This window comes from Muscardinus avellanarius (assembly GCF_963383645.1).
Source record: "Muscardinus avellanarius genome assembly, chromosome: 9".
In the NCBI taxonomy this organism is placed as follows: domain Eukaryota; kingdom Metazoa; phylum Chordata; class Mammalia; order Rodentia; family Gliridae; genus Muscardinus; species Muscardinus avellanarius.
Window position 1 is genome coordinate 64574268 of NC_137795.1, and position 25251 is coordinate 64599518.

At 36.3% G+C, this 25251-nt stretch overlaps 1 protein-coding gene across 1 annotated transcript in view; it reads left to right on the forward strand.

Annotated features, from left to right (window-relative positions):
- VPS50 (VPS50 subunit of EARP/GARPII complex) overlaps nucleotides 1–25251 on the forward strand; it is a gene marked incomplete at both ends in the record, with an annotated part of 117477 nt that continues 92226 nt past the window's right edge. Inside the window, 4 exons of the mRNA XM_080700953.1 lie at nucleotides 1–33; nucleotides 7089–7157; nucleotides 21229–21351; nucleotides 22418–22489. Of these exons, the coding sequence (XP_080557079.1) occupies nucleotides 1–33; nucleotides 7089–7157; nucleotides 21229–21351; nucleotides 22418–22489 (297 nt within the window). The remainder of the gene's footprint in view (nucleotides 34–7088; nucleotides 7158–21228; nucleotides 21352–22417; nucleotides 22490–25251) is intronic.

A 25251-nucleotide genomic window follows, 5' to 3' on the forward strand; every position in this document is an offset into this window, starting at 1 on the left:
ATGCAGAAAATCAAATCTCTCATGACCCGGCAGGTAAGTTCTAGTGGCTGAAGCAAAGGCCTTCTTCATCTTGGCCGAGAGAGGAGCCGGGATGTTCTGTCCCTGGGCGGTGGCTGGCAGAAAACTAAATGGCAAGCGGTGGCGGGTGTTTTGGGGACGGGGAAGCTGGGGAGAGCCCCGGGAAGCTCACCCCAGCCTCCTAGACTCCATACCCGCGCTAGGGGTAGTTCCGTCCTAAAAAAGACTCCTTTAGACCAGGTCAATGGGGAATCAGGCGATCTTTGTGTACCCTCCTACCCCTTGGGTCATTTTTCAGGACAGCCCCATCCGCTTTTCGGGGTCCCTTGCATCCTGGCTGTCTGTGGTTAGCGAGCAGGTGGCCTGGGAAGGGAGGTGGGGTCTGTGCATTGAAGGTGGCCTGAGATGAGTGAGCAAAGGGTGGGAGGGGCAAAGCGAATGATTTGAAGACAGAATTGGTGACTTTGTGATTTGGGGCAAGTCCCTAAGCCTTGTAGCTTAGATTTTGGAAGTGAGAATGAGAATAATAACGTTTTCCTTTCTATCTCACAGTTCTGTTATGAGGATGAGTAATAAGCTAAAATATGTGCAAAGTTTATGAAGTGCTTTGTTTTTAAAATTATCCTTGTTATGGCAAAATAATAGTTCTTAAGTTCTTTGCTAGAATGATAATGCATGAATAAGAGCTTTGGCAGTTTTGTAACCCGTTTTCTATAGGTTAGCTGCTTCCTAGTAATGCCTCAATTTCCAACAAACAAGAAGTGGCAGAAATGTACTTTTATCTACGTATGGATCATGACTTAGTTTTAGAAACCTTTACTTCAACGTATTTGACACTTCATTATTTTTAACATGAAAGAAACATAATTTAGACCAGCTTTAAATCAATTTGGCTTTGAGAAGTTGGGAGAATGTGGAGGATAATCCTTTAAAGGTTTATTTAAAATTTTTTCTTGACTGAAAAGAACATAAATTCTAAGTTAAATTCTTATTTATTTGGATATTTTGAATTTTAGAGATATCTGAACACATTATAAATTATTTTGGATGGACAATGCACAAAGGATCCTTGTGTTATTGTTTTTATTTTGTGTAATACATTGTTAATGTCCTAAAAATACAATAAAATGTTCTGTGAACAATCAAAAAATTTACATAAGTGGGTAGTAAGGTAATATCATTTGACATCTCTCACACTTGTTGAGTACTAGTGCTATGCTTTCTTTTACTTGTGAATGAATTTGGATATTGCTGCATCCTGCAGTAGGTATATGACCTTGGGAAAGTTACCTAATGTTTCTAAGCAGCTCTTTTTACACTTTTAACATTGGAACAGTAAGGCATTCCTCATAGGGTTAGCATAGTGGTGATGTCCATATGATGAAGTCATAGGAAGTTCATATGATGAAGTCAAAAAGATAAATTAAGGCAGTCATAGCACAATTCCTAGGCATATCTAGAAAAAGCTTGATCAGATAGATCACTGCATTGGCTCCTTCGGCAGGAAAGCAGGAAAACTGGAAGCAACTGTTGGGATAATTCAAATAGTAGATAATTTTATATTGATTTTGGTATTTGTCCTGCAAAGCACTGTACATTTTGTACATTATACCACTTAAAAACTGCTTTTGGACTGCTGTGTTGGACTTTTGTTCATCAGCTAAGTTGGTGCCTGTCATACAGTTCATTGTCGTCAACACTGCCAGAGTTGTACAGCAGCTTTGGTTAATTTATTGGTTTTGGACATTAGTTTGTAAAAAATAAGAGAAACAATGCAAAATTCTGTATACTGATGATACTCAGCTTATGTCTCATAAATGGATTGAAATAGTACTAAAATGGTAATTCTTAAGCCTCAGTTGCTTATTGAATTTGATCAGGTCATATCAGTAATTAATTGCAATGGAAAAAAGTCTAAAGAAGATATGCTAACAACATATGTTGAGTTAATGCGATATGAAATTTAGGTCTATGAAACAGTGTATTTTGACATTTCAGCTGTCCTGGGATCTTTGCTCATAAAGAGTGTGAAGGAGGAAGGGCTTTGTCTGCTCTATTGTTCCTTATTTTCTATTATGCTGGCCTCTGTTCTTTTGATTTATTCAACAAATTGAATTGAGCTCTATGTGCCAGGCACTATTCTACATTTGAAGGATGCAGCAGTGAATAAAATAGACAAGTGCTAAAGGAGGCCTGGTGACAAATGCTTTAGAGGAAAGGAGAATAAGGAATTCTGGGAGTTGCTTGGCAATTTGAAATCATTTATAATTTTAGACAAGGTGGTCATATCTCCTCCCTGAGAAGATAATTTACTTTAAATTTTATTTATTTATTTATTTATTTTTTTTGTGGGTCTGGGGATGGAACTCAGGGGCATTCAACCTCCGAGCTATACCCCCTGCCCTATTTTATTCTTTATTTTGAAACAGGGTCTCACTAAGTTGTGGAGGGCCTCACTGAGTAGCTGAGGCTGTCCATGAACCGCGATGTGCCACCACGCCCGGCCCTCAGAAGATAATTTAAAAAGACCTGCAGGAGGTGAGGAAGTGAACTATGTGGATTTTAGCAGAACAGAAAGCAGTTGCAAAGCTCTGAGGTAGGAGCATGTTTGAAGAACAGCAAGGGACCAGTGAAGTGAGTGAGGAGAAAAGTAGTAGGAGAAGAGTTCAGAATAAGGGCAGGGAGTGAGGGCAGGAAGCAGGATCACACAGAACCTTAGGTCACAGCAAATCCACAACTTTTATTCTGATTGAAATGGCAAGCAGAGGAATAGTATAATTTGACATAATATGCTAGGAATATCATTGTGACCTATGTTTTAAGAACAGATTAAGGAGGAATGAAATAGTAAAAACAGGGAGACCAGTAAAGAGGCTCTAGCAGTAATTCAATTGAGAAAGGGCATGAGTCTTATCCAGCTTACTAGTGGAGGAAGTATTGACAAGAGGTTGGGTTGTGGATATATAATAAATGCAGCCTTAGCAGGATTTCCTGATGGATTGGATTTAGGCTGTGAGGGAAAAAGACACAGCAGGATGATTCTAAACTATCTGGCCCTAGAAATTAGGAGAATGGAAATACCACTTACTGTGATGGATAAAACTGAGGGATGCCAGGCGTAGTAGTGCACACTTGTAATCCCTGCGCTTGGGAGGCGGAGACAGGAGGATCACGCAGGTTCGAAGCCAGCCGCACTGGCTTAAGAGACACTGTTTCCAAATAAAAAAGTATAAAAATAGTCTGGGAGTGTAGCCCAGAGGTAGAAGGTTTTCCAGGAACCCCAGTACCACCAAAACAACAACATGAAAAAACCCCAAAACAAACAACAAACAAACAAAGAAAAAAAAAAACTGAGGGAGGACCTGACTGAAGGCAGGTGGCTATCAATTTATGGGGAGAAATCCAGGTTATAGATAAAACTTGAGTTACAAGTATATAGATGGCCAAAAAAGGGTTAAAATCAGCATTGGAGTGAATGTAGATATATGAAGAGTCCAAGGTTGGAGATTTTCTGAATTCATTATTAAAAGGAAAAGTATTCTGCACAGCAGAATAAGTAGAAACATTTAGTGAGGTCAGAAGTCTTGAGCATCCCAAATGACACTTAGCATATAGCACATGTTCAACAGCCAGGAAGAGTGAGTGCTATAAGCCAAGTTAAAAAATATGGAAATGGTGAACTGTGTGAAATGCTGCAGTTTGACCAGCTAAGCTGAGAGTGAGAATGATATTTTAGACTGGGCAGTATCGAGGTCACTGGTGCCCTGGTTTCATGAACTGGTAGGGAGGAAAGCCTGATTAGGGTTGGTCCAAGGGAAGAAAAGGGGGAGTGAAGTTGGAGACTGAATGTAAACACCTGAATTTTTACTAAAAAGAGAAGGCAAGATAGCTCATGGCAGATGCTCCTTTTGATCCAATACGACCCAAATTGCTGGTCTGATAAATAGAAAATGAGGGTCTATGTAGACATAACTGAAATAGTCTGAAATATTAATCCGATTTGGAAGAAAAATAAAATGCAGAGGTAGGTGTAAATTTAAAGTGAGGAAGTTATCAAAATAAAAATCAAGTACAAAAGAAAATCAAATAGTGATCAAATAATGGGTAAGGCTAATAGTGGAAGTTTCAGGTTAATAGAGGCAGAGTACCACAGTTTCAATCATGATTATGCTTTAGAGAGATGAATATAATATTAAAATGACTTCATACTTGTTAGGAGGAACTTATAAAGTGATAATCAAAGGGTAATGCCCTCTAATCCTGAAGTGCAGCTGAGTGGCAAATGTGCTTTGAGACATTTTTGTAATACGTTTTCATTTGTTTTGATAAAAGAATACCACTTCTCTGTGATGATGATGATTTTAAGAATACTGGTTAATACATAAAAAAATGCTTTCGAAATACAAGGCAGCATTTTTAGTGCCTCACATACGTTGTCTCTTTCACTCCTATGACATCCTGTAAGTTATCACCATAGTTAGAATATCAGGTACAAGTAGGACAAGGAAGTTGTTTAAAACCATGGAGAGAGAGTCAGGGTACAAACCCAGGTGGTCTGCTACAGAGTTCATTCCTGGAGTCGCTCCACTCCACTACCTCCTAATACATACATAGGATGCCCAATTTTTATCACTCTTATTTTGTACATTTGGCAGAAAGTTGTCCTGTATTAGTATAGAATAGATGTGTGTGGTGACTGATTTGGAGGTTGTTTTTCCAGTTATTGATACTGCGCGCACACACACACACACACGTAATGTTTAGTTCCGTAATCCAACTTTCCCTTCTTTACCATGTTTGATGCTGTGCCCTCATGATAACTGTTGGTGAGAAAATGAGACAAGAATATACAGCCCAGGAGCAGTAATAGCCTTTACCCCCTTCACTCACTGTCATGGTAAAGCCCCAGTAGGCTTCCCTTTTCCAGCAAGTATTCTTTGAAAACTCCATTCTGCAGGCAGTTGCATGTTCCCAGGAGAGCAGTGTGCTAATTAGTTGGAGATTGGAGCCTGACCAATGACTTCTACCCCCAAATTGACTCATTTCATTGGTGTTTATTTTCTTTCTGGAAATTTGCTAGTTACTAGGCTAAAGAGGCAAATAATGTTTGATCTCTCTCTTGCCTTAGGACTTAATGCCTGGGAGAGAAAGAGAGATAGATTTAGAATTTAAACCATCATACTTTGGCAGAGGTGGTAGTTAAAAATGCACATTCCTGGTTCTAATCCAGAAATACCTTTTAGGTCTGCAGTAAGGCCCAAGAATCTTTAAAAAGTTTCCTGAGTGATATTAATGGAGATGATCTTTGGGCTATACTGAGAATTACTCTGTTCTTTGAAGCATAGGGATTTAGGAAGACTTCACAGAGGTAGTTTATGAGTTTTGTTTTTTTTTGTGGGGAAGGAGAGTGAGAGTGAGAGAGAGAAAGAGAAAGAAAAGGTGGGTAGATTGGGGTGGTTTGATACTCTGGGAATAATAGAAGATTTGAGGATGAAATAGAGCACTTTGTCATAAAATTTTGGTGATATTTTATACAATTGAAAAGAAAACACAGCTCTATAACTTGAGATAAGCAAGATTATTCCAAGTCTCAAATAATCAATTTAGGCATATCCTATGTTTGGGGTATTAAGGACCTCAGTGGGCCAAGACCGGGTACCTAAAGGACAGTGTGACTGTGTCACAATTCTCTTCCCAAATTAACATGCCAGCTAATTTTGCATAAAGACTAATATTACTGCTTTGAATAGCTTATTTTATTTTATTGCAGTACTGGGGATGGAACCCAGGGGCATTCTACCTCCGAGCTATATCCACAGCCCTATTTGTTATGCTTTATTTTGAAACAGGGTCTCACTGAGTTGCAAAGGGCCTCGCTAAGTAGCTGAGGCTATTCGTGAACCCAGATCCTCCTGTCTCAGCCTCCCAAATGCTGGGATTACAAGTGTGTGCCACCACGCCCAATTGAATAGCTTATTTATTTATTTATTTTTTTGTTGTTGGTGGTACTGGGGTTCCTGGAAGCCCTTCTACCTCCGGGCTACACTCCCAGACCTATTTTTACATTTTTATTTGGAAACAAGGTCTTCTAAGCCAGCGCGCGTGGCTGGCTTCGAACCTGCGCAATCTTCCTGTCTCTGCCTCCCAAGCATGGGGATTACAAGCGTGCGCCACCACGCCCAGCTGAATAGCTTATTTTTAAGGAATGTTTTTTAAAGAAAGTTTAAATTGCTGAATTTTTTTGTCTTGGTAATTTCCCCAGGTAGACATAAGGCTTTTAGAATCCTTTGATTGATGTGCATTTAGAAAGTACAGGGTACACAGAGCTAAAGAACAGGCAGAAAGAAAGCAATGAGATGTGGGAATTAAATCTTAATTTAGGCAGCATGAAGTGGATATATTCGAAATAATCAAGGGAAATAAGGGATTATTTATGTATTAATTAAGCAATTAACATTTTAAAACATCTTTGGTTATCTCAGTTAGTATATTATATCTGTGAATCATAACAAAATTATTTAGACCCTTTTTCAGGTGAATTTGCTAGTGATTAATAGGCAAGTATTTTTTATTTTTTATTTTTTTGGTGGTACTGGGGTTCCTGGAAGCCCGTCTATCTCCAGGCTACACTCCCAGACCTATTTTATTTTTGGAAACAGGGTCTCCTAAGCCAGCATGGCTGGCTTCGAACCTGCGCCATCCTCCTGTCTCTGCCTCCCAAGCGCGGGGATTACAAGCGTGTGCCACCACGCCCGGCCGATAGGCAAGTATTTTTATAGAACACTTTATAATCTATTTCCTTTTGGTTGTATGTAAATCATGGTTAAGTTAGACTTCCATTGTTTTTGTGAAGGTGCCATGTAATACCCTTTTCTTTTAAAATACTAAACTACATTCTTATTTGATTTTATACTATATTTATTAAATGATTGTTTTTAGAATATATGTTCTCTATAGTTAGAAGCAGGAAAATTTCTATTTTAATATGATTATATCTGTTAAGAAGGCACGTTCTATCTTTTACAGTTCTTCACCACAATTAATTTTTTTTTCCTTCTTATGTTTTTAAGGGTCTGAAAAGCCCTCCTGAGAGCCTCAGTGATCTTGGTGCCATTGAGAGTCTCCGGGTCCCTGGAAAGGTATTGATTTACACGTATGAGCGTGACTTTTCACTTCCTTTAGAAAGTATTACTGCCTCTAGATAATAATTGATGCGCAGAAGCTTTTCCTTCCCACACGCAGGTGGTTGTTAGGATAAGCTAGTTAAATCATTATACTATAGTAGGTATAGGTCTTATATTTGCTTTCATTACTCATTGGAGTACAATATGATTCATTATATTAAAGCAAAAACTGCAAAATTAGTAAATTTAGAGTTTAATTCTTTGCATGAAAGCATATGTATAGATACATATGTGTTATATATAATGTATATAAATTTTTATATTTTATATGTAAGTAATTGTATTAGGTGGATTTTTTTGGTCTTAATTTATGTGATGATATATAACCAATAAGTTAAATATGTGAATATTTAACTCATTGATTTATTTGTTGTAATTTGAGAAATAAAGTAAAATAATTTACTACTACTTTTTATACTGAAATATTCTGAGCTATACCTTATAGTTGATTATGTATTTTAGTAGAGAGTTTTGGATAACTAGGTAAAATACAATATATACTAAATTTTATGTATTTTAGATTTTAGTCCCCTGATAGTTGTTGAACTCCTTAGGTTTACAGATTTAATGTATGTGATTTGAAAGCTAGCCGGCTTCCCCCCAGGAGAGTTATTAACCATTGCGAAATCCCTGTGGTTTCCCTGGAGTTGCTGTGTGAGTAGCAGTTCCACCGTAGACAAAAGTGGGTACTGCTGAATGTCCACTCTTCAGATTTTTAGTTTGAAGATCATATTTGGAAGTACTGTTTGCTTTGTGTGCCTGGCCTCTTAGTCCACAGGGCTTGTTTCTCTTGCTCAGGACTCTAAGGCTTCTTCTCGAACGCCAATCAGCCTTTATGTTAGGTCAGACTCAAGCATATCATCGAAATGCAATGAAGTTCTGACCAACCCTTTTCTATGAAATGGTTCAGAAAAAAAACATAGAGGCATTTTAATCAACGAACAGCTCTTTATTTTATATGTTTATTTATTTTGACTTGAAAAAAGATTGCCTGTAGTCCCTGCAACTCAGGAGGCTGAGGCAGGAAGATTGCAAGCTTGAGGCTAGCCTGGGCAGCTTAGACCCTGCCTAAAAGAAAAAGGTGGGGGGCAGGAGGCTGGAAAGAAGCTCAGTGGTAAAGTGCTTCCATTTGGCCATTTACTTTGGTAAAGTAAGCTACATTTGCCATTATTCTAAGAAACCCTTACAAGTGTCTGGGCCAGTTCTTCTCTCTGTGCCAGCAACATCACAAGTGCTAGAGAGGGGCAGAGCTGAGGCTCTGGACGAGTTTCAGAACAAGGGGCTCCCAGTCCAGAGTGCGGGAACACTCTAGTCAGTAGAAATTCTCTACACAGCGTAGCTTGTTGTAACCTCAATGCTGAGTATAGTTTTCACAACTTAGATGTGACTTCATAGTTAGACCTTAAACATATATTTTAGGTAGTTTATTTTTGTAAAACTGCTTTAAAATTAATATGCAGCTAGTTCTTTTTTATTTATTTTATTGGTGCACTGTATTCATACATCATAATGGGATAAAAATAATACTTTTGTAGACATACATGCACACATCGCCCAGTTAGCCCCTACCCTATCCCCACCCCGTTTCCTCCCCATCCCTCCTTCCCATGCTTGGCTTAGTGGTTGACATCTAGTATTATAGCAATTTATCCAATATTAATGTTGATAATCTCACATAACAGTTTCATTTGTGTGATACCAAGCTTTTGATGACTTAAAGATAACATTTCAATATTTCTTTTTGCTTTCCTTCTTACCAGAGAATATTTCTTTTTTTTTCTTTTTTAAGGTGAAACTATCATATATTTATTTATTTATTTTTCACAAAAAATCTATCCTAATATGGAATATGAACTCTAGATACCCAAAACGATCTTGAAAAAGAACAAAGCTAGAAGATGTATATTTTCTGATTTCAAACCATATAAAGCTACAATAATTGAAACAGTGTAGTACTGTTCTAAAGGCAGATGTATAAACCATTGGAGTTAAATAAAAGCCTAGAGCTAAATTCTTCTATATATTGTCAAGTTACTTTTGGCAAGGTTTCCACGAACATTTGGTGGAGGAAATAATTATCTTTTAACTAAATATTGTTGAAAAATAATAATTACATGAAAAAGAATAAAATTGGACCCTTACCTAACACCATATACAAATATTAACTCAAAATATATAAAAGACCTAAATATAAATCTTAAGACTATAAACTTTTAGAAGAAAATCTGGGTCATAAAACCTCACAACATTGAAATTGGCAGTGATTTCTTGGATATGATTTCAATGGCACAGGCAACAAAAGGGTAAACAAACTCCCTAAAAAAATAAAAACATATTGTATATCCAAAGACAATGTAAACAGAGTTAAAAGTTACTGATAGAATGGGATAAAATATTTCTAAATGCTATATCTGAAGGTATATTAGTATTCCAACTAGAAATCCTAAAGATTAGCAACAATAAAAGCAAACAATACAATTTAGAGATAGGTAAAAGACTAACAAATAATGGATCTCCACAGATAACCAATCTTAGTTGTCTGTTGGATGGAAAATCTTGTTTCTCTGGTTCTGGTGTGTGTTACCTATTTCTTCTTTGTAGTTAATCTCTTTGAGTATTTTCTCTAGCGCTGGTTTTGAAGACATAAATTCCTTCAGTTTCTGTTTGTCATGGAAGTTTATTTCCCCATCTAATTTGATAGAAAGTTTTGCTGGGTAGGAAATTTTTGGCTGGCAGTTGTTTTCTTTCAGAGTTTGGAATATGTTACTCCAAGCCCTTCTGGCTTTCATGACTTGGTTTGGGAAGTCTGGAGTGATTCTAATTGGTTTGCCTCTGAATGTCACTTGGCCTTTTGTTTTTGTTGCCTTTAAGATTCACTGCTTGGCTTCCACATTGGTCATTTTGACAGTTATGTGGCGTGGGGATTCTCTTCTCCGATCCTGTCTAAAGGGAGTTCTATAAGTTTCCTGGACCTGTGTATTGACCTCTTGCTCTATGTTTGGAAAATTTTCTGCTATTATTTCTTTGAAGATATTACTTATCCCTTTGGTTTCACCTTCTTTTCCCTCCTCTATTCCAATTATTCTTAGGTTAGCTCTCTTAAAATGGGCCCATATTTCTTCAATGTCAGATTCCTGCTGTCGGATTTTTTTTTCTAAATTAGAAATTATGCATTCATTTTTTGAATGATCTTCTAAGTTCAAGATTCTATTCTCCGTGTGGTCTAGTCGGTTGTTTGTACTTTGAATTGAGGCCTTTACCTCATTAATTGCATCCTTTATCTCTTTTTGGCTCTCTCTGAATTCTTTTTGAAACATCTCTATTATTTCTACAGTTATTTTCCTGATTTGATCTTCTAGAAATCTCTGATTTTCTGTTTTATCGGGTTCTGATGTTGTGGGGTTGTGGGCATTCATTGCTCCATTGTTATTCCTCTTTCCCATGATTTCGGAAGTTTGTGCCTTCTCTGGGTTCTTCCCTTGGGTGACTACGACTTCACTTAAGGTGCTCTGGATCTCGAGTCTGTGGTATCTCAGACACCACTACTCCTTTACTAGGTTGTATCACAGAGTCTCAGACCCAGGGAGTCATTCGAGGCTGCTTTAGACCATGGGGGTGCCAGTTTGCGCGTTCTCCTATGGTGTGATATCTCTGCCACCGCCACTCCCCCACTGGGTCAAGTTCCTGGGAGTACAGTACTGGGATTTCTCCTCCAGGGCCCGCAATTTGACTCACTGTTGTTGAGTGCGCAGAGAGCTAGTTCTTGATGGCTTGAAATTTGATGTCCTCAAAGAATGATCTTCATTTAAAATTTTCAATTTATTAAAAGTATTCCAAGAAAATAAAAAGTATTTATTTGAAGTGATTATTTAAGTAACTTTTTTTTCTTTTAAAAGCAGCACATAATGTAAATAGAAAACATGATAAACTAGCCAGGCGTGGTGGCACCCACTTGTAATCCCAGTACTTGGGAGGCTGAGACAGGAGCAGGTTTGCAGTCAGCCTCAGCTACTTAGTGAGGCCCTCTGTAACTCAGTGAGACCCTGTTTAAAAATAAAGAATAAAAAATAGGGCTGGGGTTGTAGCTTGGAGGTAGAATGCCTCTGGGTTCAGTCGCTAGTACCGCAAAAATAAATAAATAAATAAATGAAAAAAGTTCCAAAAAATCACAGAAATCAAGGTTAACATTGCCTGCTGATATTCTCCCTATGGATATTCAACAAATTTTTTGAACATTCACGATGTGGTAGATATGCTATAGGGACTGTCAGTACATCTTAGAAAGACAAAGTTTTTCCCAAAAGCCAAAAATTCCCTGTTGTTGGGAAGCTTTCTTATGTTCAAGTAGAGGAAAGGAACCATGCTCACATTCAAGGTGATAGAAAGTTATGACAGATATTATGAAGGAAATAAGGTGATGAGGTAAATTCTGAGGATCTGGGGGCTATTTTATATGAAGTAGTAATTTTTATTTTGCAAAATGGTATTAAATTCTAGAAATTATTTTGAGACTTGGGTTTTAAACTTAGTAATATTTATTGTATAGAAAACATTCACCATATATTAGTAGGTTTAGAAAGCAAGCTACCCAAGCTGGGCATGGTGGCTCACGTTTGTAATCCCCAGGCTTGGGAGGGTGAGACTGGAGGATCGCGCAGGTTCGAAGCCAGCCGCACTGGCTTAAGAGACCCTGTTTCCAAATAAAATATAAACTAGGTCTGAGAGTGTAGCCAGGAGGTAGAAGGCCCCTGAGTTTCATCCCCAGTACCATTAAAAAAAAAAAAGAAAGAAAGAAACTACCCAATAGTTTGGCTTAGGCATTATTTGCATTTAGTAATTTATGCTGTTTAAGTAGTCAATTTAAATGCTTGAATGGAAAAACTTTTAAATATTAACTTTATTTAATAGTATCACCTCACTCATCAATATATTAGAATGTTTTTTAAAAGGCATGCCTACTCTTTAGGAATTAGGTCCATTCTTTTTCGCTTTTTTGTTAATATCTTTTCTAAGTTGAACAAGGAATTGAACTTTCAGTTATGTTTTCAAGAAGGAAATGGATTAGTTTGAGTTGTGTTACATTAAAAGGTGCTAGTATAAAGGATAAGTAGAGGGAGAATATTAAGGATCCAGAGGGAAACACATCAAGAGCTGTGTGCATGTATGCTTATGTCACTTTGACCTTTATTGTAAGGTATAGTTAAATAGCACCAGTAAAAATATAAAAATAAATAAAGTACTCTGGCAATTTTTCTTTTTTATTTTCTTTTATATATTTTTTATTTTTATGTGGATCATATTGAAAATGGCATACATTCAGACAGTGCTGGGTGCCCTCTCGCATCCCCTAATATCCCTTCCCCCCTCCCAAAAATGAGTGTCCAGGTTAACCATGATACATTCATACTTTTATACATATTCGAATGTAGCTCCTCCATTAATCAACCTCAGCCTTATTCCTCTCCTGTCCTTCCATTTTAGCTTTGCTGAGGTTTCCCCTCCATTATCTGCAGTCCTCTGGTATTCCTAATACTCCCTAGTTTGATCATATTAGAGAAAACATATATCCCTTCTCTTTTTGTGTTTGGCTGATCTCACTTAGCATAATGTTTTCCAGGTCTTTCCATCTTCTGGCGAATGACATGATTTTGTTCTTCTTTATAACTGAGTAGAATTCCATTGTGTGTATTTTCTATAATTTTGCAATCCATTCATCTGTTGATGGAGACCTAGGTTAGTTCCATATTTTGGCTATTACAAATTGTGCTGCTGTGAACATGGGTATGCATATGTTACTGTAGTTCTTTGATTTCAACCCCTTTGGAAAGATACCCATGATTGGTATAGCCAGATCATATGGTAGATCCATTCCCAATTTTCTAAGGAATCTCCACACTGATCTCCATAGCGGCTGAACTAGTCTGTATTCTCACCAACAGTGTAAAAGCGTTCCTCTTTCCCCATATCCTCGCCAGCATTTGATGTTGAGTTCTTTATACTTGCCATTCTAATTGGGGTTAGATGGAATCTCAGCGCAGTTTTGATTTGCATCTCCCTAATGGCTAATGATGTTGAAAGTCTTTTCAAATATCTATTGGCCATTTGTATCTCTTCTTTTGTGAGGTGTCTATTCAATTCAGTTGCCTATTTCTTGATTGGGTTGTTTTGCTAGTATAGAAAATTATCCTCAGTGAAAAAATAGAATCATATAGGTTGTCTATTGTTTATTGGTTGTTTATTGCTCTTCCCCATTTGTTTATTTGTTCACTGTTGGTTTAGGTTAAAAATTGTCGAATATTGCCAGATTTCATGTGGAAAAGGAGAAAGTAAAGGGAAACCGAAGACTGGCTTGAGGGTGTTTAGTAAGCCAGAGTTTGCACAGTGGTAGCAAAGCTAGGGGAGGATGAGGAATCAGTGGAAGTGAACATAGGATCTTCTAGAATTGGTGATTGAAGAAAAATTATAGCTGTATGGTTAGATTTTGGGGGCTGGAGACCAGAACACTGGCTAAGAAGAGTTGTGTGTGATCCCTAGTTCCCAGCACTGAACAAACAAAACCAAAACTAAAAACAAAAAGAACACCTGGGTGTAATGGCACTTGCCTCTAATCCCAGAATCCTAGTACTTGAGATGCTAATTCTGGAGGAAGATGGCAGGTTTGAAGCCAGGCTCAGCAACTTGGTGAGACTCTCAAGAAGTGATCAAGACCCTATTTCCAAATAAAAAGTAAAATATGCTGGGCTGGGGGTATAGCTTGGAAGTAGAATGTCTCTGGGTTCAACCCTCAGTACCACAAAAAAAGAAAAAAAAAAAAAGAAAAAGGAACATCAAGTATAGAAATGAAGAAGGGTTAAATTTGAGGGCCATCTTAAAAGCAGAATCTAAGATTAAGGATTTTATTGGATGTGAAAAATGTAGTAATCTGTGGAAAGTTCTAGGATTAGAAGTGCTATGATTTCTCAGAATAGAGTATTTTATAGAGAGGGTATGAAAGTTAAAAGAAAAACAGAAATGTGTGCACTGGGTTTCTCATTGTATCTCAGCTTTTGTGTGTCTTCTCCCATGTTAGCCTGTGAGTGCACAGACACGTGATACACAGCTTATTGTTGTTCATTGAAGCTGAGAAATACTTTGAAAGAGAGCTTTCAAAAATATTTGCTGTCTCTATAACTATTATCTTTAATGTTTCCCTTTTAATTTTAAGAATTTAGGAAAATACTTATTAAAAATATAGCCAAGTTCTGAACCTAGTTTTTTTGTTTTTTGTTTTTTGTTTTTGTACTGGGGATGGAACTCTTCTACCTCTGGGCTACACTCCCAGACACCTATTTTTATATTTTTATTTGGAAACAGTGTCTCTTAAGCCAGCAAGGCTGGCTTCGAACCTGCTCAATCCTCCTGTCTCTTCCTCCCAAGCGTGGGGATTACAAGCGTGTGCCACCATGCCTGGCTACAGAATAAAAGAAAAAAAGATACTATCAAATTCATCAAATATAAGATTTATGCTAATTTTGATTTTAATTTATGTCAGCTTAGTAAATTTTTATGAATCAAATTAATTTTTATTTATGACCTACGGTTTCTGTGTATAAATTGATTAAAATACATTTGTTTATCACATATGTGTGTTTTAAGTCTGGATTAAATTAATGTCATACAGAACCAAGCGTGGTTGTGCACACTTGTAATCCCAGCATTTGGGAGGCTGAGACAGGAGAATCTGGGTTTGCAGCTAGCCTCAGCTACTTAGTGAGGCCCTCTGCAACTTAGTGAGACCCTATTTCAAAATAAAGGATAAAAAATCCGGCTGAGGGTGTATCTCAGAGGTAGAATGCCCCTGGGTTCAATCCCCAGCAAAACACACACACACACACACACACACACACACACACACACACACCCCATACAATAACCTTTTATAAAAATTTTCTGTGAATCATTTTGCTTAAACCTGCTTGTGAATTGTAATCTCACCAGTATTCCACCAGATGGCACTGAAAGCCTAAGGAAAAACGGAGTAGGCTTTAAAAGCTGTATTATTTCACACACACACACACACACACACACACACACACACACACACACGCGCGCACACACGAACTGGCTGCTTTTGATGGATTATTATTGTTCTAGTAGAATTTTAAGAAATTGTGCCATTTCTCCACATAATCAGACATCTGGTAATTCATTATAAACTTATGTGGTACATGGTTTTAGGGTATCTGGAAATAGGTTTTGAACCCTGTTTCCTTTGGAAACAGATCAAACCTATTTATATTTAGTGATTTATGACTTTAATATTACTGATTGAATATCAAAAACTTAATACTTTGTTTTTGTTTTAGTTCTGGATGGATTTTGGTAGTTAAATATTTTTTTTTTTGCTTTCAATTAGAGCTCTAATGTGATATTAACTTTATAAGATTATGGCTTCTGTTTGGCATTTGTTTGAACAGAGTAGATTTAAAAATCTTGACTGATGAAGAAATGCCAGCAGTTTAAAAACATCAATACTTTACAAAAGCAAAATTTCTTCCTGCTCCTCCCCTTATCCTACAGCACACACACAAAACGTGTGTGTGTGTGTGTGTGTGTGTGTGTGTGTGTGTGTAATATGAATCATGGTCTAATAAGCTAAATTCAAAAACAGAAGTTGGGATTTCAGTATTTATTCTTCATAGTTTTGAAACTTGACCTCTGAAACGAACTTGATCTATGAAGTATATATTTACCTTTTTATTTGAATAAAAACTTACTACTGAAGATTCTGTGTTTCCTAGTTGTTCTGTGGATTAGATATTAGGTTAAATTGTTTTTCAAAATTAGAGACCATTGAGTTTAATAATGGTGAGAACTGTTAATTGTCATAACTCATTTTTATACTTATTATTGGGTTGGTATTTTCAGTTAATGTGGTATTTTGTATGATTTGAAAGTAGTGGTTAAGTGCAAAATTTGTAGTTTCTGTTTTCCTTCCTAAACTTAGATGTAGTCCCTTAAGATGAACACTTAAGCAGGAAATTGTGTTATAAAGTTACAGTCTAGTTCCTTGGAAGACATAAGTATACTGGAAATGTTTTATAACACCTTACATTTGAGGCTCACATTGTTTTATAGACTCCAATCCCCAGTTCTCATAAATCCTTTTGCTTTTATGTTGGGAGAAAAAGTGGATTGGCTGAATAAAAAATATTGACTTAAAATTCTATTATGATTATTGTTCTTCATTTTATAAGGTTACTTTTATAATGTGCATTTAATGTACATGTTCATGTAGCTTTATCTCAGAGATGATGAAAATAGGAAAATAATCTAAGTCCTATTATATGCAGCCTAATGGTGTGCTATTTATGACTGCTGGAAAAACAGCTTCTGAAATATTAGTAACGTCTTTATCATGTGCAGCTTTACTAAAAATATGCTTGGTTTATTATGTTAATAAAATAATGAAAATTTATTATTTTTGATACAGCATCAGACACAGTAATCTGTTAAGATACTTCATTTTTAGTAAAGAAAAATATAACCCTTATGTATATGTTTTATATCAGATTTTAAAAAACTCAATTGTTAGATTTTATTGCCTCTTGATATACTCAGTGCTGTCTCTTCTGTGACAGTTTTCTGTCCCACAGGGCCCACCCTTTATTGCTTTAAGCAGTGCTGGGCTTTCCTTCTGCTTTTACTTATGCTTTGTGTGATGCAGCCTTATTCTCCCAGTTTGTGAAGTTTGAACTTCTGCCTATTCCTGCGTTCTCTAACTGCTGCCTCCCCATCAGATGCGAATCCCCTGTCCTTGGTGTCTTTTATTTTGTTTTCCCCTATTCTTGTTGTTGTTCATTCATTCCTCAGACCCTGCTTCTCTTAGCAGTTATTTGCGGGAAGATCTGAATTTTACTCATGCCTGTTGCTCAGTTTTACTCATGTTCTGGTCTGGGGAGTTTTTATATAATAGGAATAAAAAAAAACTGCTGAGTGGAATTCTGTTGACTGGGAAAGGCTTGGTACCAGAGCCTGGCAGCAGGCAGGTTGGCTCACTGTGATGGGTAGGAGACAGTTTGATCTCTTCGTTTTGCTCTTTGTGCTTTCCTTTTCCCCATCTGCAGTTAAATTTATTACTTTATTTGTGGAGTGATATCGATGGGCATTTTCTTTATTTTAAGTGTAGTTGATTACCATTTGCAAGCAAGTTGTGGCACTCTTAATCTACTTGTTGGCAAATTCTTGGGTATTTATGTTTCACAGGGCACTTATATCTCTATCAATGTTAATATGTATTTAGTTACATACTGCATGACACAAAATTTAGTTACATATATTTGTGACACAAAATATGACCTTCTAAGAATTTTATTACTAGCATAACAACCATTTGTAAGACTGAAATAGCTTCTTCCAAACTTAGCTTAAATATCTAATATTATTGTAATCTTTCTTAAATCATATTTGGTATAAGGAATTTTACTTGTTCTTCTTTTTCACCCAATTTTGCCTTTAATTTTGTTGGGGGATGTTTAGGAAATCTTTTGTTTATGAAAAATTTAGCCTCATACTTATGTTTTGGTGTGACAAATTAGTTTTTTTTTTTTTTTTTTTCCGGTACATGGGGATGGAACCCAGGGGCATTCTACCTCTGAGCTACACCCAAGCCCTATTTTTTGTTTTTTATTCTTTATTTTGAAACTGGGTCTCACTGAGTTGCAAAGGGCCACTAAGTAGTTGAGGTTGGCTGCCAGCCGCGAATCTCCTGTCTCGGCCTCCCAAATGTTGGGATTACAAGTGTGCGCCACCATGCCTGGCAGATTGTATTTTAGGTGAAGAATTACATATTTTTCTACATCTACAATTCTAGGAAATCAGTTTATATTATGCAAAAATCACGGAGTAATTGTATTAAGAATATGCAACAGAGCTTCTGTTAATTTTTCTAATTTATATGCATATGATATTCCTAAACTATTAACATTTGTGGTTATGTCTAGTTAGAAGGAAGAGGTCTTTTATAAAGAGTTTGTGAAAAATTTTGACTATCAAATCAAGAACATGTCTTTTTGTTAGAGATTTCTTTTTAAATATAATCAACTTATTTATTTAGTTAAATCAATGATTATTATCTATAATGTGCCTTGGCACTACAGAGCACAGTGCTGGAGAATAAGAAACAGTTTCAGTTTTCAGCATGTGTAATCTGCAGAGCAGGCAGCCCTAACAGTGATGAAGCCTGTAGAGAGCAATCAGGCAGAGCAGAGTCTTACAGACCATCAGGGCAGAGGATGGAAGAACATGGTGATCCGAATTCTCTTGAGAGTGGAGTTTTTCTGAATGAGTTCAGATGTGTATTTCACATAGAAGCTGCCAAATTGGCCAAGAAGAGAGGGCATTTTATTCAGATTCAGTGTTATAAGGGGCATTTGTTGTGGATTGAATTCTGCATCCTGTACTTCATTTCTTTTCCTGCCTTCTTAGGTTTTATTCTTCTCTGCAGCTTAGCTTTCCTGTGAAACCTGAATGTCATGTGTTCCATTCCATGCCAGTTCTTGGAAATTATATGGGTTTGTCTGCTGTGATTTTAATTTGTTCTCTAGAAGGAATAGCATTTGACCGTTCATATACCTGTAAAAATTGTACTCTTTTTTTACAGATTCATTACAAATTTTTAAAATCAACAGTTGTGAGAAATTTTTAAATGAAGTCATGGTTTCCCTTGATGCTCTTTTTTATTTTTTATATTTTTATTGGTGTTTTGTAATTACCTCTCATGGTGAATTCAAAGTGACATAGACATACATGCACATAGCATTTGGGGTGTTTCCCTCTGAATCCCAGCCCACTACTCACTCCTCCTTGTGCATATTAGTGAGATTGGTAGTGATATCTTACATATGAATATAGCATTATTTGTATATTTGGATCTGTGTGTGTGTGTGCGCGCGCACATGTGCATGCATGAGAGAGCGGGAGAGAGAGAATTAATATGAGTATGCATGAGGATAAGCAAACTTTCCAAGGTTGATAGAGGATTTGCAGCTAAAACCTAAATGTCCTTACTTTTAGGTCAATCATTTAGGCACAGTGTGGAGAAACTCAGCATACACATCTAAATAAAAGCACTTGATCACTGTGCTGTATTTGAGATTTTGGCCTGGCTACATACCTGATTTTTTTTTTCAATCTTAGCATATATTATAGTCTTCAAAAACACTTTGAATAGTATTTTTTTTTAAATAGTATCTATTTGCTTGTGGTGCTGCAGAATTTCTAGGGAGACAACAGTACCATATCCTCACTTTGGCCTTATTCCCTTCCTTAACTTTTGGCGTTTGATGTTGGTAATGCACATGCCTGTGGGAGGGGGATTGCCAGCGATACTGACCTCCTTTTCCATTTCATATCTCATTGTCATTTCGCATTTCCAGTGGATGCATAGAGGTTGCCCACTGACAGGCTGGTTGAGAATCTTACCTTCCACAAGTAGTGTAGGTTGATCCCACATCCGTGCCTCAGCACCACTGTCCAGGGTTAGTGTTTTGTAGCTGAAACCCCCAGGAGTGCAGCTTCCATGTTTAGATGCTGAATTTCTTACTGTATCATAGACTGTGTGCTTAACATTTGTAGTTTTTTTTATGTGTTTTAATTTGAGTTTGGTATACAGGTTTATTTGTATATGACTTTTCTTTCTCTTTTAACTTTCTAAATGTACTAAAATTTAAATTTTATTGTTGTTATTACTTTTATTTTGCAAGGCTGGGGACTGAATCTAGGGTAGGACTTTGTTCGTACTAGGCTCTACTACCAAGCTACACTCCCATTTCCCCACTGGAATATTAAATCCAAACAGTAAACTATTCTTTTGAGTTTCTGATTTATGGTTCTAATATTTTCTTCTGGCTTGAACTTGCAATAGGGTATAATTTTATAGTTAATAATTTTATAAATATGAAACATAAGTTAAGCTCTAAGAGATATCCAAGCTAGCTTTTTTTATAAATTAAAAATATGTCCTGTAATAAAATAATATAGTATGTTTCTGTTTGAAAAATAATATCCTGTAATTAACCAGATAATTTTGTATATAGGATTAGTGATGATTCATTAAGATTTTAAGTATTATCTTAAAGACTATACAATAATTTTAAATAATAGTTTATTTTGTATACTTAAATGTATTTGAGATTAAATAAAAAATCAAATGGCTAACTTGTTATATGTATGATCTGTAATGATGTCTTGATTAATAGAGTGGGGAGTGGGGAATTGATTTACTGAAATTTCCTATTTAACTGAAGGTTTATCCAATTACTCAATAGAATTACATAGAATAAGGATGCTAACATTAGGGCTAGGGATTTGTCTTATCAAGATTTTTCTTTTTGTTATATAAATCCATGGGAATCTCATTCTGTATCATTAGAAAGAAAGCATTTTATCAAATACAAAGCTTTGGTTTCCTAATCAGATAATGAATTGTGGTATCAGTACACTTTGAAGGGAAGGAAGCCTCATAGAATTACAGAGCTAAGCTTGTGAACCTCCCCTGGAACCTGTTTCTTCGCTGTGCGCTGAGGTTTTCAGCAGAGTCAGGTGTCTGCTGCAGAGTTCCAATGCAGATTCTGATCCAGAAGTCATTGAAGTGATGTTCTCTTGTTATCTTGTGATGAGACAGATTTTTAGAATATTGTTAAAATGATATGTGTGTGTGATAGGTTTCGGTGGTCACTTTTCCCTTGTTAAACACTGTTTAAATTGTTAAACACTTAAATTCTTTCAATTATGTTGGCACACAAGGAGTTAAGAATAAAATATGAATTTTTAAACTGACTATTTTTTTTTCCCAGTAGATGGGCAGTTTTTAGTGTTTGGCTATTTCCTAATTTTCTGCAAACCTTTCTGGTTTCTAATTAGTTTGTGTCCTTGGTCAGAATGGTTCTCAGCAGATATGTGACTGTTAAGACAGATGACCATGTTTCCATGTAGATGGAATTTTAACAGCTATAAGTACTGTAATTGTGACTTTTTTTTCTTAAAGGAGGAATTCAGGGAACTTCGAGAACAGCCAAGTGACCCTCAAGCTGAACAAGAACTAATTAATAGTATTGAGCAAGTATATTTTTCTGCGGACTCATTTGATATTGTTAAATATGAACTGGAGGTAAAACAAAACTCATTAAAACATATCAAAACATATTTTGTTCAGTGGCTGAATTAGTGAGATTTGAATGTTTTTAAGGGACATTTGTATTTTTGATAACCAGAACAAGTCTGTGGTTATCACATTGTAACTTAATGAACTGTCATCATTGTTTAAAGGTCAAATTATTTTTGAAAATGTGATGTTAAATGCAGTTGTAGAAGATTGGTCATGGAAACATTTCTATATTTTGATTTTTAGCTTTTAGCATTCGATATTTTAGTGTGCTGCTTCTAACCTATTTTATTTTATATTGCATAAATATGTTTAGGAAAGCATTGCAAGTTTTAACCATTAATGTGTATTATGATAAAGCTCCTGTGCAATAATGTTTATGGTACTGGTATTTTAAATTTACAGCATCTTAAAGAAACGAATAGTAAAATTCAGTTTTATACAAAACCAAATGCAGCTATACAATATCAGTCAGTCTATAGCTCATTCTGAAGTTTCCTCAGTCAGTTAATGAGAACCAGAGTCTGTTTCCCTGTTTGCACAATTATATGTAGTTTTTTTTTAGTTTCCCATACTCTCCTATGAAAGCTGATACAACCAGAATATAGCCTAACAACTGTCACTGTCATACCATAGTTCTTAGTTATCATTCAGTATATTACAGAGGGAAAATCTGGTTTAAGTACTCTTGTGGGGCCGTAAATGTGGCTGGTAGAGCAGGGGATTAAGGTTAGGGACTTCTCTCACATTCTTTTGGAAAGGGTCGTGGGAACATTATCTCCCAGCCTTGGGGCCAGACATGCCAGTGGTAGTGGGATTTCCCAAAGGTCATAATAGCAGCAGTGCAGGTAGCAAGGCTAGGTAAGGGTTGAAACCAGACAGTCATGTAAAATAAGATGTGTAGGCTTTTGTGCCTGGAGTCTTGTGAGGGAGGTTGGAGAAGAGAAACCATGCAAGGCAAGTGGGATGTGACACTGTTTTATATATACTGATCATAGTTTACTAGTCAGAAGTGTTCAGATAAATGAAACCAAATTAAGAATTTTTATTTTTTTATGATTTTTTTCTATAGAAGCTCCCACCTGTTCTCAATTTGCAAGAATTGGAGGAGTACAGAGACAAATTGAAACAGCAGCAAGCTGCAGTAAGTAAAGAACACTTCTTTCTGATGAAAATGAAAAAACATAACAGAGAGGTGTACTGTTTGTAGATTTCATGATTTTTTTTTTTTTTTTTTTTTGGTACCAGGGATGAAACCCAGGGGCCTTCTACCTCCAGGCTACACTTTCAGACCTATTTTATATTTTATTTGGAAACAGGGTCTCTTAACCTGCGCGATCCTCCTGTCTCAGCCTACCAAGCACGGGGATTAGTGCGCCACCATGCCTGGCTAGATTTCATGATTTTAACACATGTATTAACATCTTAAGAATCCTGTTTTTAATGTGACTGAATCAGATGATATATACTTATAATAAAATTTTAAGACTTAATGTAGATTTTTTTATGTTGCTTTGATACATTTTCATCTAGAGTTTAGAGTTCTCTTTCTGGAGTCCTAAATGTGATCAAATAACTTAAAACTTGTTTTCATATTATCATATACCTTCAGGCTTCTTGTCATGTGTGCATGACCTTTCTACCCATAATTTTGTAGTAGAGTATTTTTATCTCACAACAAAGGTCCCCAGCATTAGGTGAAGTAGGTCTAAGTAGAATAGGGCACTATCATTCAGAAGGTCTGAGTGGTAGACAGTATTCAGTTATGACCTTGGTTGGTCAATTAACCTTACTATTCTGCTTTACCTGTAAAGTTATAGGTTAGGCCTGCCTTTCCTCTGATACTGCAAAATTCTCTAATTCTGGAAGTTCTTTGTGTTAGGCTGAACTTAACTTTATGCAGTTTAGTGTAGAAGATAATTAACGGGAGCCTGGGGTCTTGTGAATTTTCTTTTAAAGGAGCAGTGCTAATAAATTACCAATTTGAGTTTAAGATACGATGTTTAGTAACATACCTGGATAATCAAGGAAGATGTACTTCTCTTTTTTGTTACACCCAGAGGTCTCAGTGGGTGCAGGGATCTTCCTGGGGACAGCAGTGGCTTGAGTGGGATTGGGCTGGAGAAGGGACTTGAGCTCTAGCGGTCCATGTCATAAAAATGGACTGTGCTTTTGGTGAATTAGATTTCAGTGGTACTAGAATCCTTTGCCTTCTCTTGGTTTCAACATGTTGAAATAAGTACTCTTAAATCTGTGTACTTTATGTAAATCTTTTGGGAACATGCCCCACACAAAGACCTTTGGTTTTTGATAAATTTAGGCCTGAATTTGGCCTTACAGCTTACTAACTGGGGAACTTACTTGTAAGATAAGTGAAGAAATATGGAATCTCTCCCAGTGGATTGTCATGAGTTCTAATTACTACATTAATGTAGAAAAACATTTAATACACTGTCTGGCACAGTGCAGATTAAAGCTATACTTTCCATTTAAAAAATACAGTTAAGTAAAATCTGATGGGTCTTTCATATCTACATAAATTCATATACATCAAAACATGGTACAGAGAGCTTTCTAATTTAGTGCTTATATTATCATATTATTTTAATTAAACTATTACTAAATAGTCCTATAGAACCTTTGGAATTCTTAAAAATGACATTTAAGATTAAAATTGTTCTTTCTTCATTAATTGAAGTCTAAAAGCTATTTAAAGGTTGATATTCTTACTCTTAATGGATCCCTCTTTCTAGACATAGTGTATCTAGAAACTAATTCCCATAATTTTAAAAATGTTTCATGTAGATTAAGAAAATATGAAAGGATTAATTAAATAGTTTAACATATGTGCAATATTTTGTTCTTATTTGGCCTGGGTAAGGGGAGCTGATGTGTTTCTTGAGCAGACTCTAAGGCCCTTCTGTATGTTCTGCTTCTAGCTAGATTTGGTATTTCTGCAGTGTACTTAGGAGGGCCCCTGAAACTGTGCAATAAGCACCTCCTGATGAAAATCATTTTAATTTTAACTTGTGTATTCATGGATTTGACCAACAAAACCTTAGATAGCCTCATAGCATTAAAAAAAAAATGTATTTTCAACTTTTCAGACGTAGAGGACCAGACAGACTACTTCTCTTCTTATGTGGTACAAAGGAGTAAAGACTACAAGCAAATTGTCTGTTTCCAGAGATTGTCTTCATATCTTTCACTGATTAAAAATTTCTTTTAGCGAGCCGGGCATGGTGGCTCATGCTTGTAATCCTAGCATTTGGGAGGCTGAAACTGGAGGATTGTGGTTTGTGGACAGCCTCAGCTATTTAGTGAGGGCCTCTACCACTTAGTGAGACCCTGTTTCAAAATAAAGAATAAAAATAGGGCAGGGGGTGTAGCTCGGAGGTCGAATGCCCCTGGATTCCATTCCTGGAGCCACACACAAAAATAAATAAATAAATAAATAAATAAATAAATAAATAGAATTTCTTTTAGCGAGCTAGGCGTGGTGATGCACGTTTGTAATCCCAGCATTCAGGAGGCTGAGACCAGAGGATTGAGGTTCAAGATGGCCTCAGCTACTTAGTGAAACCCTTCACAACTCAATGAGATCCTGTTTCAAAAATAAAAAGATAAAAAAAAATAGGGTTGGGAATATAGCTTCGAGGTAGAATGCCCCTGGGTTTCATCCCCAGGACTGAAAAAAAAATTTTTTTTTCTCTTAGCAAATTTATTATTTTAAATAATATCCCTGGCCCTTAAAGATGGTTACACTTTTGTAAATGTTTGTTAGATCATACTATTAGTCATACATTAGTGATGACTATTGAGCTTCTCTTATATCCAGGTACTGTGACTTTTTATACTAGCTCTTTTACTAATTTTGTAGCTTAGGGAAATGTTTATGGCTATAGT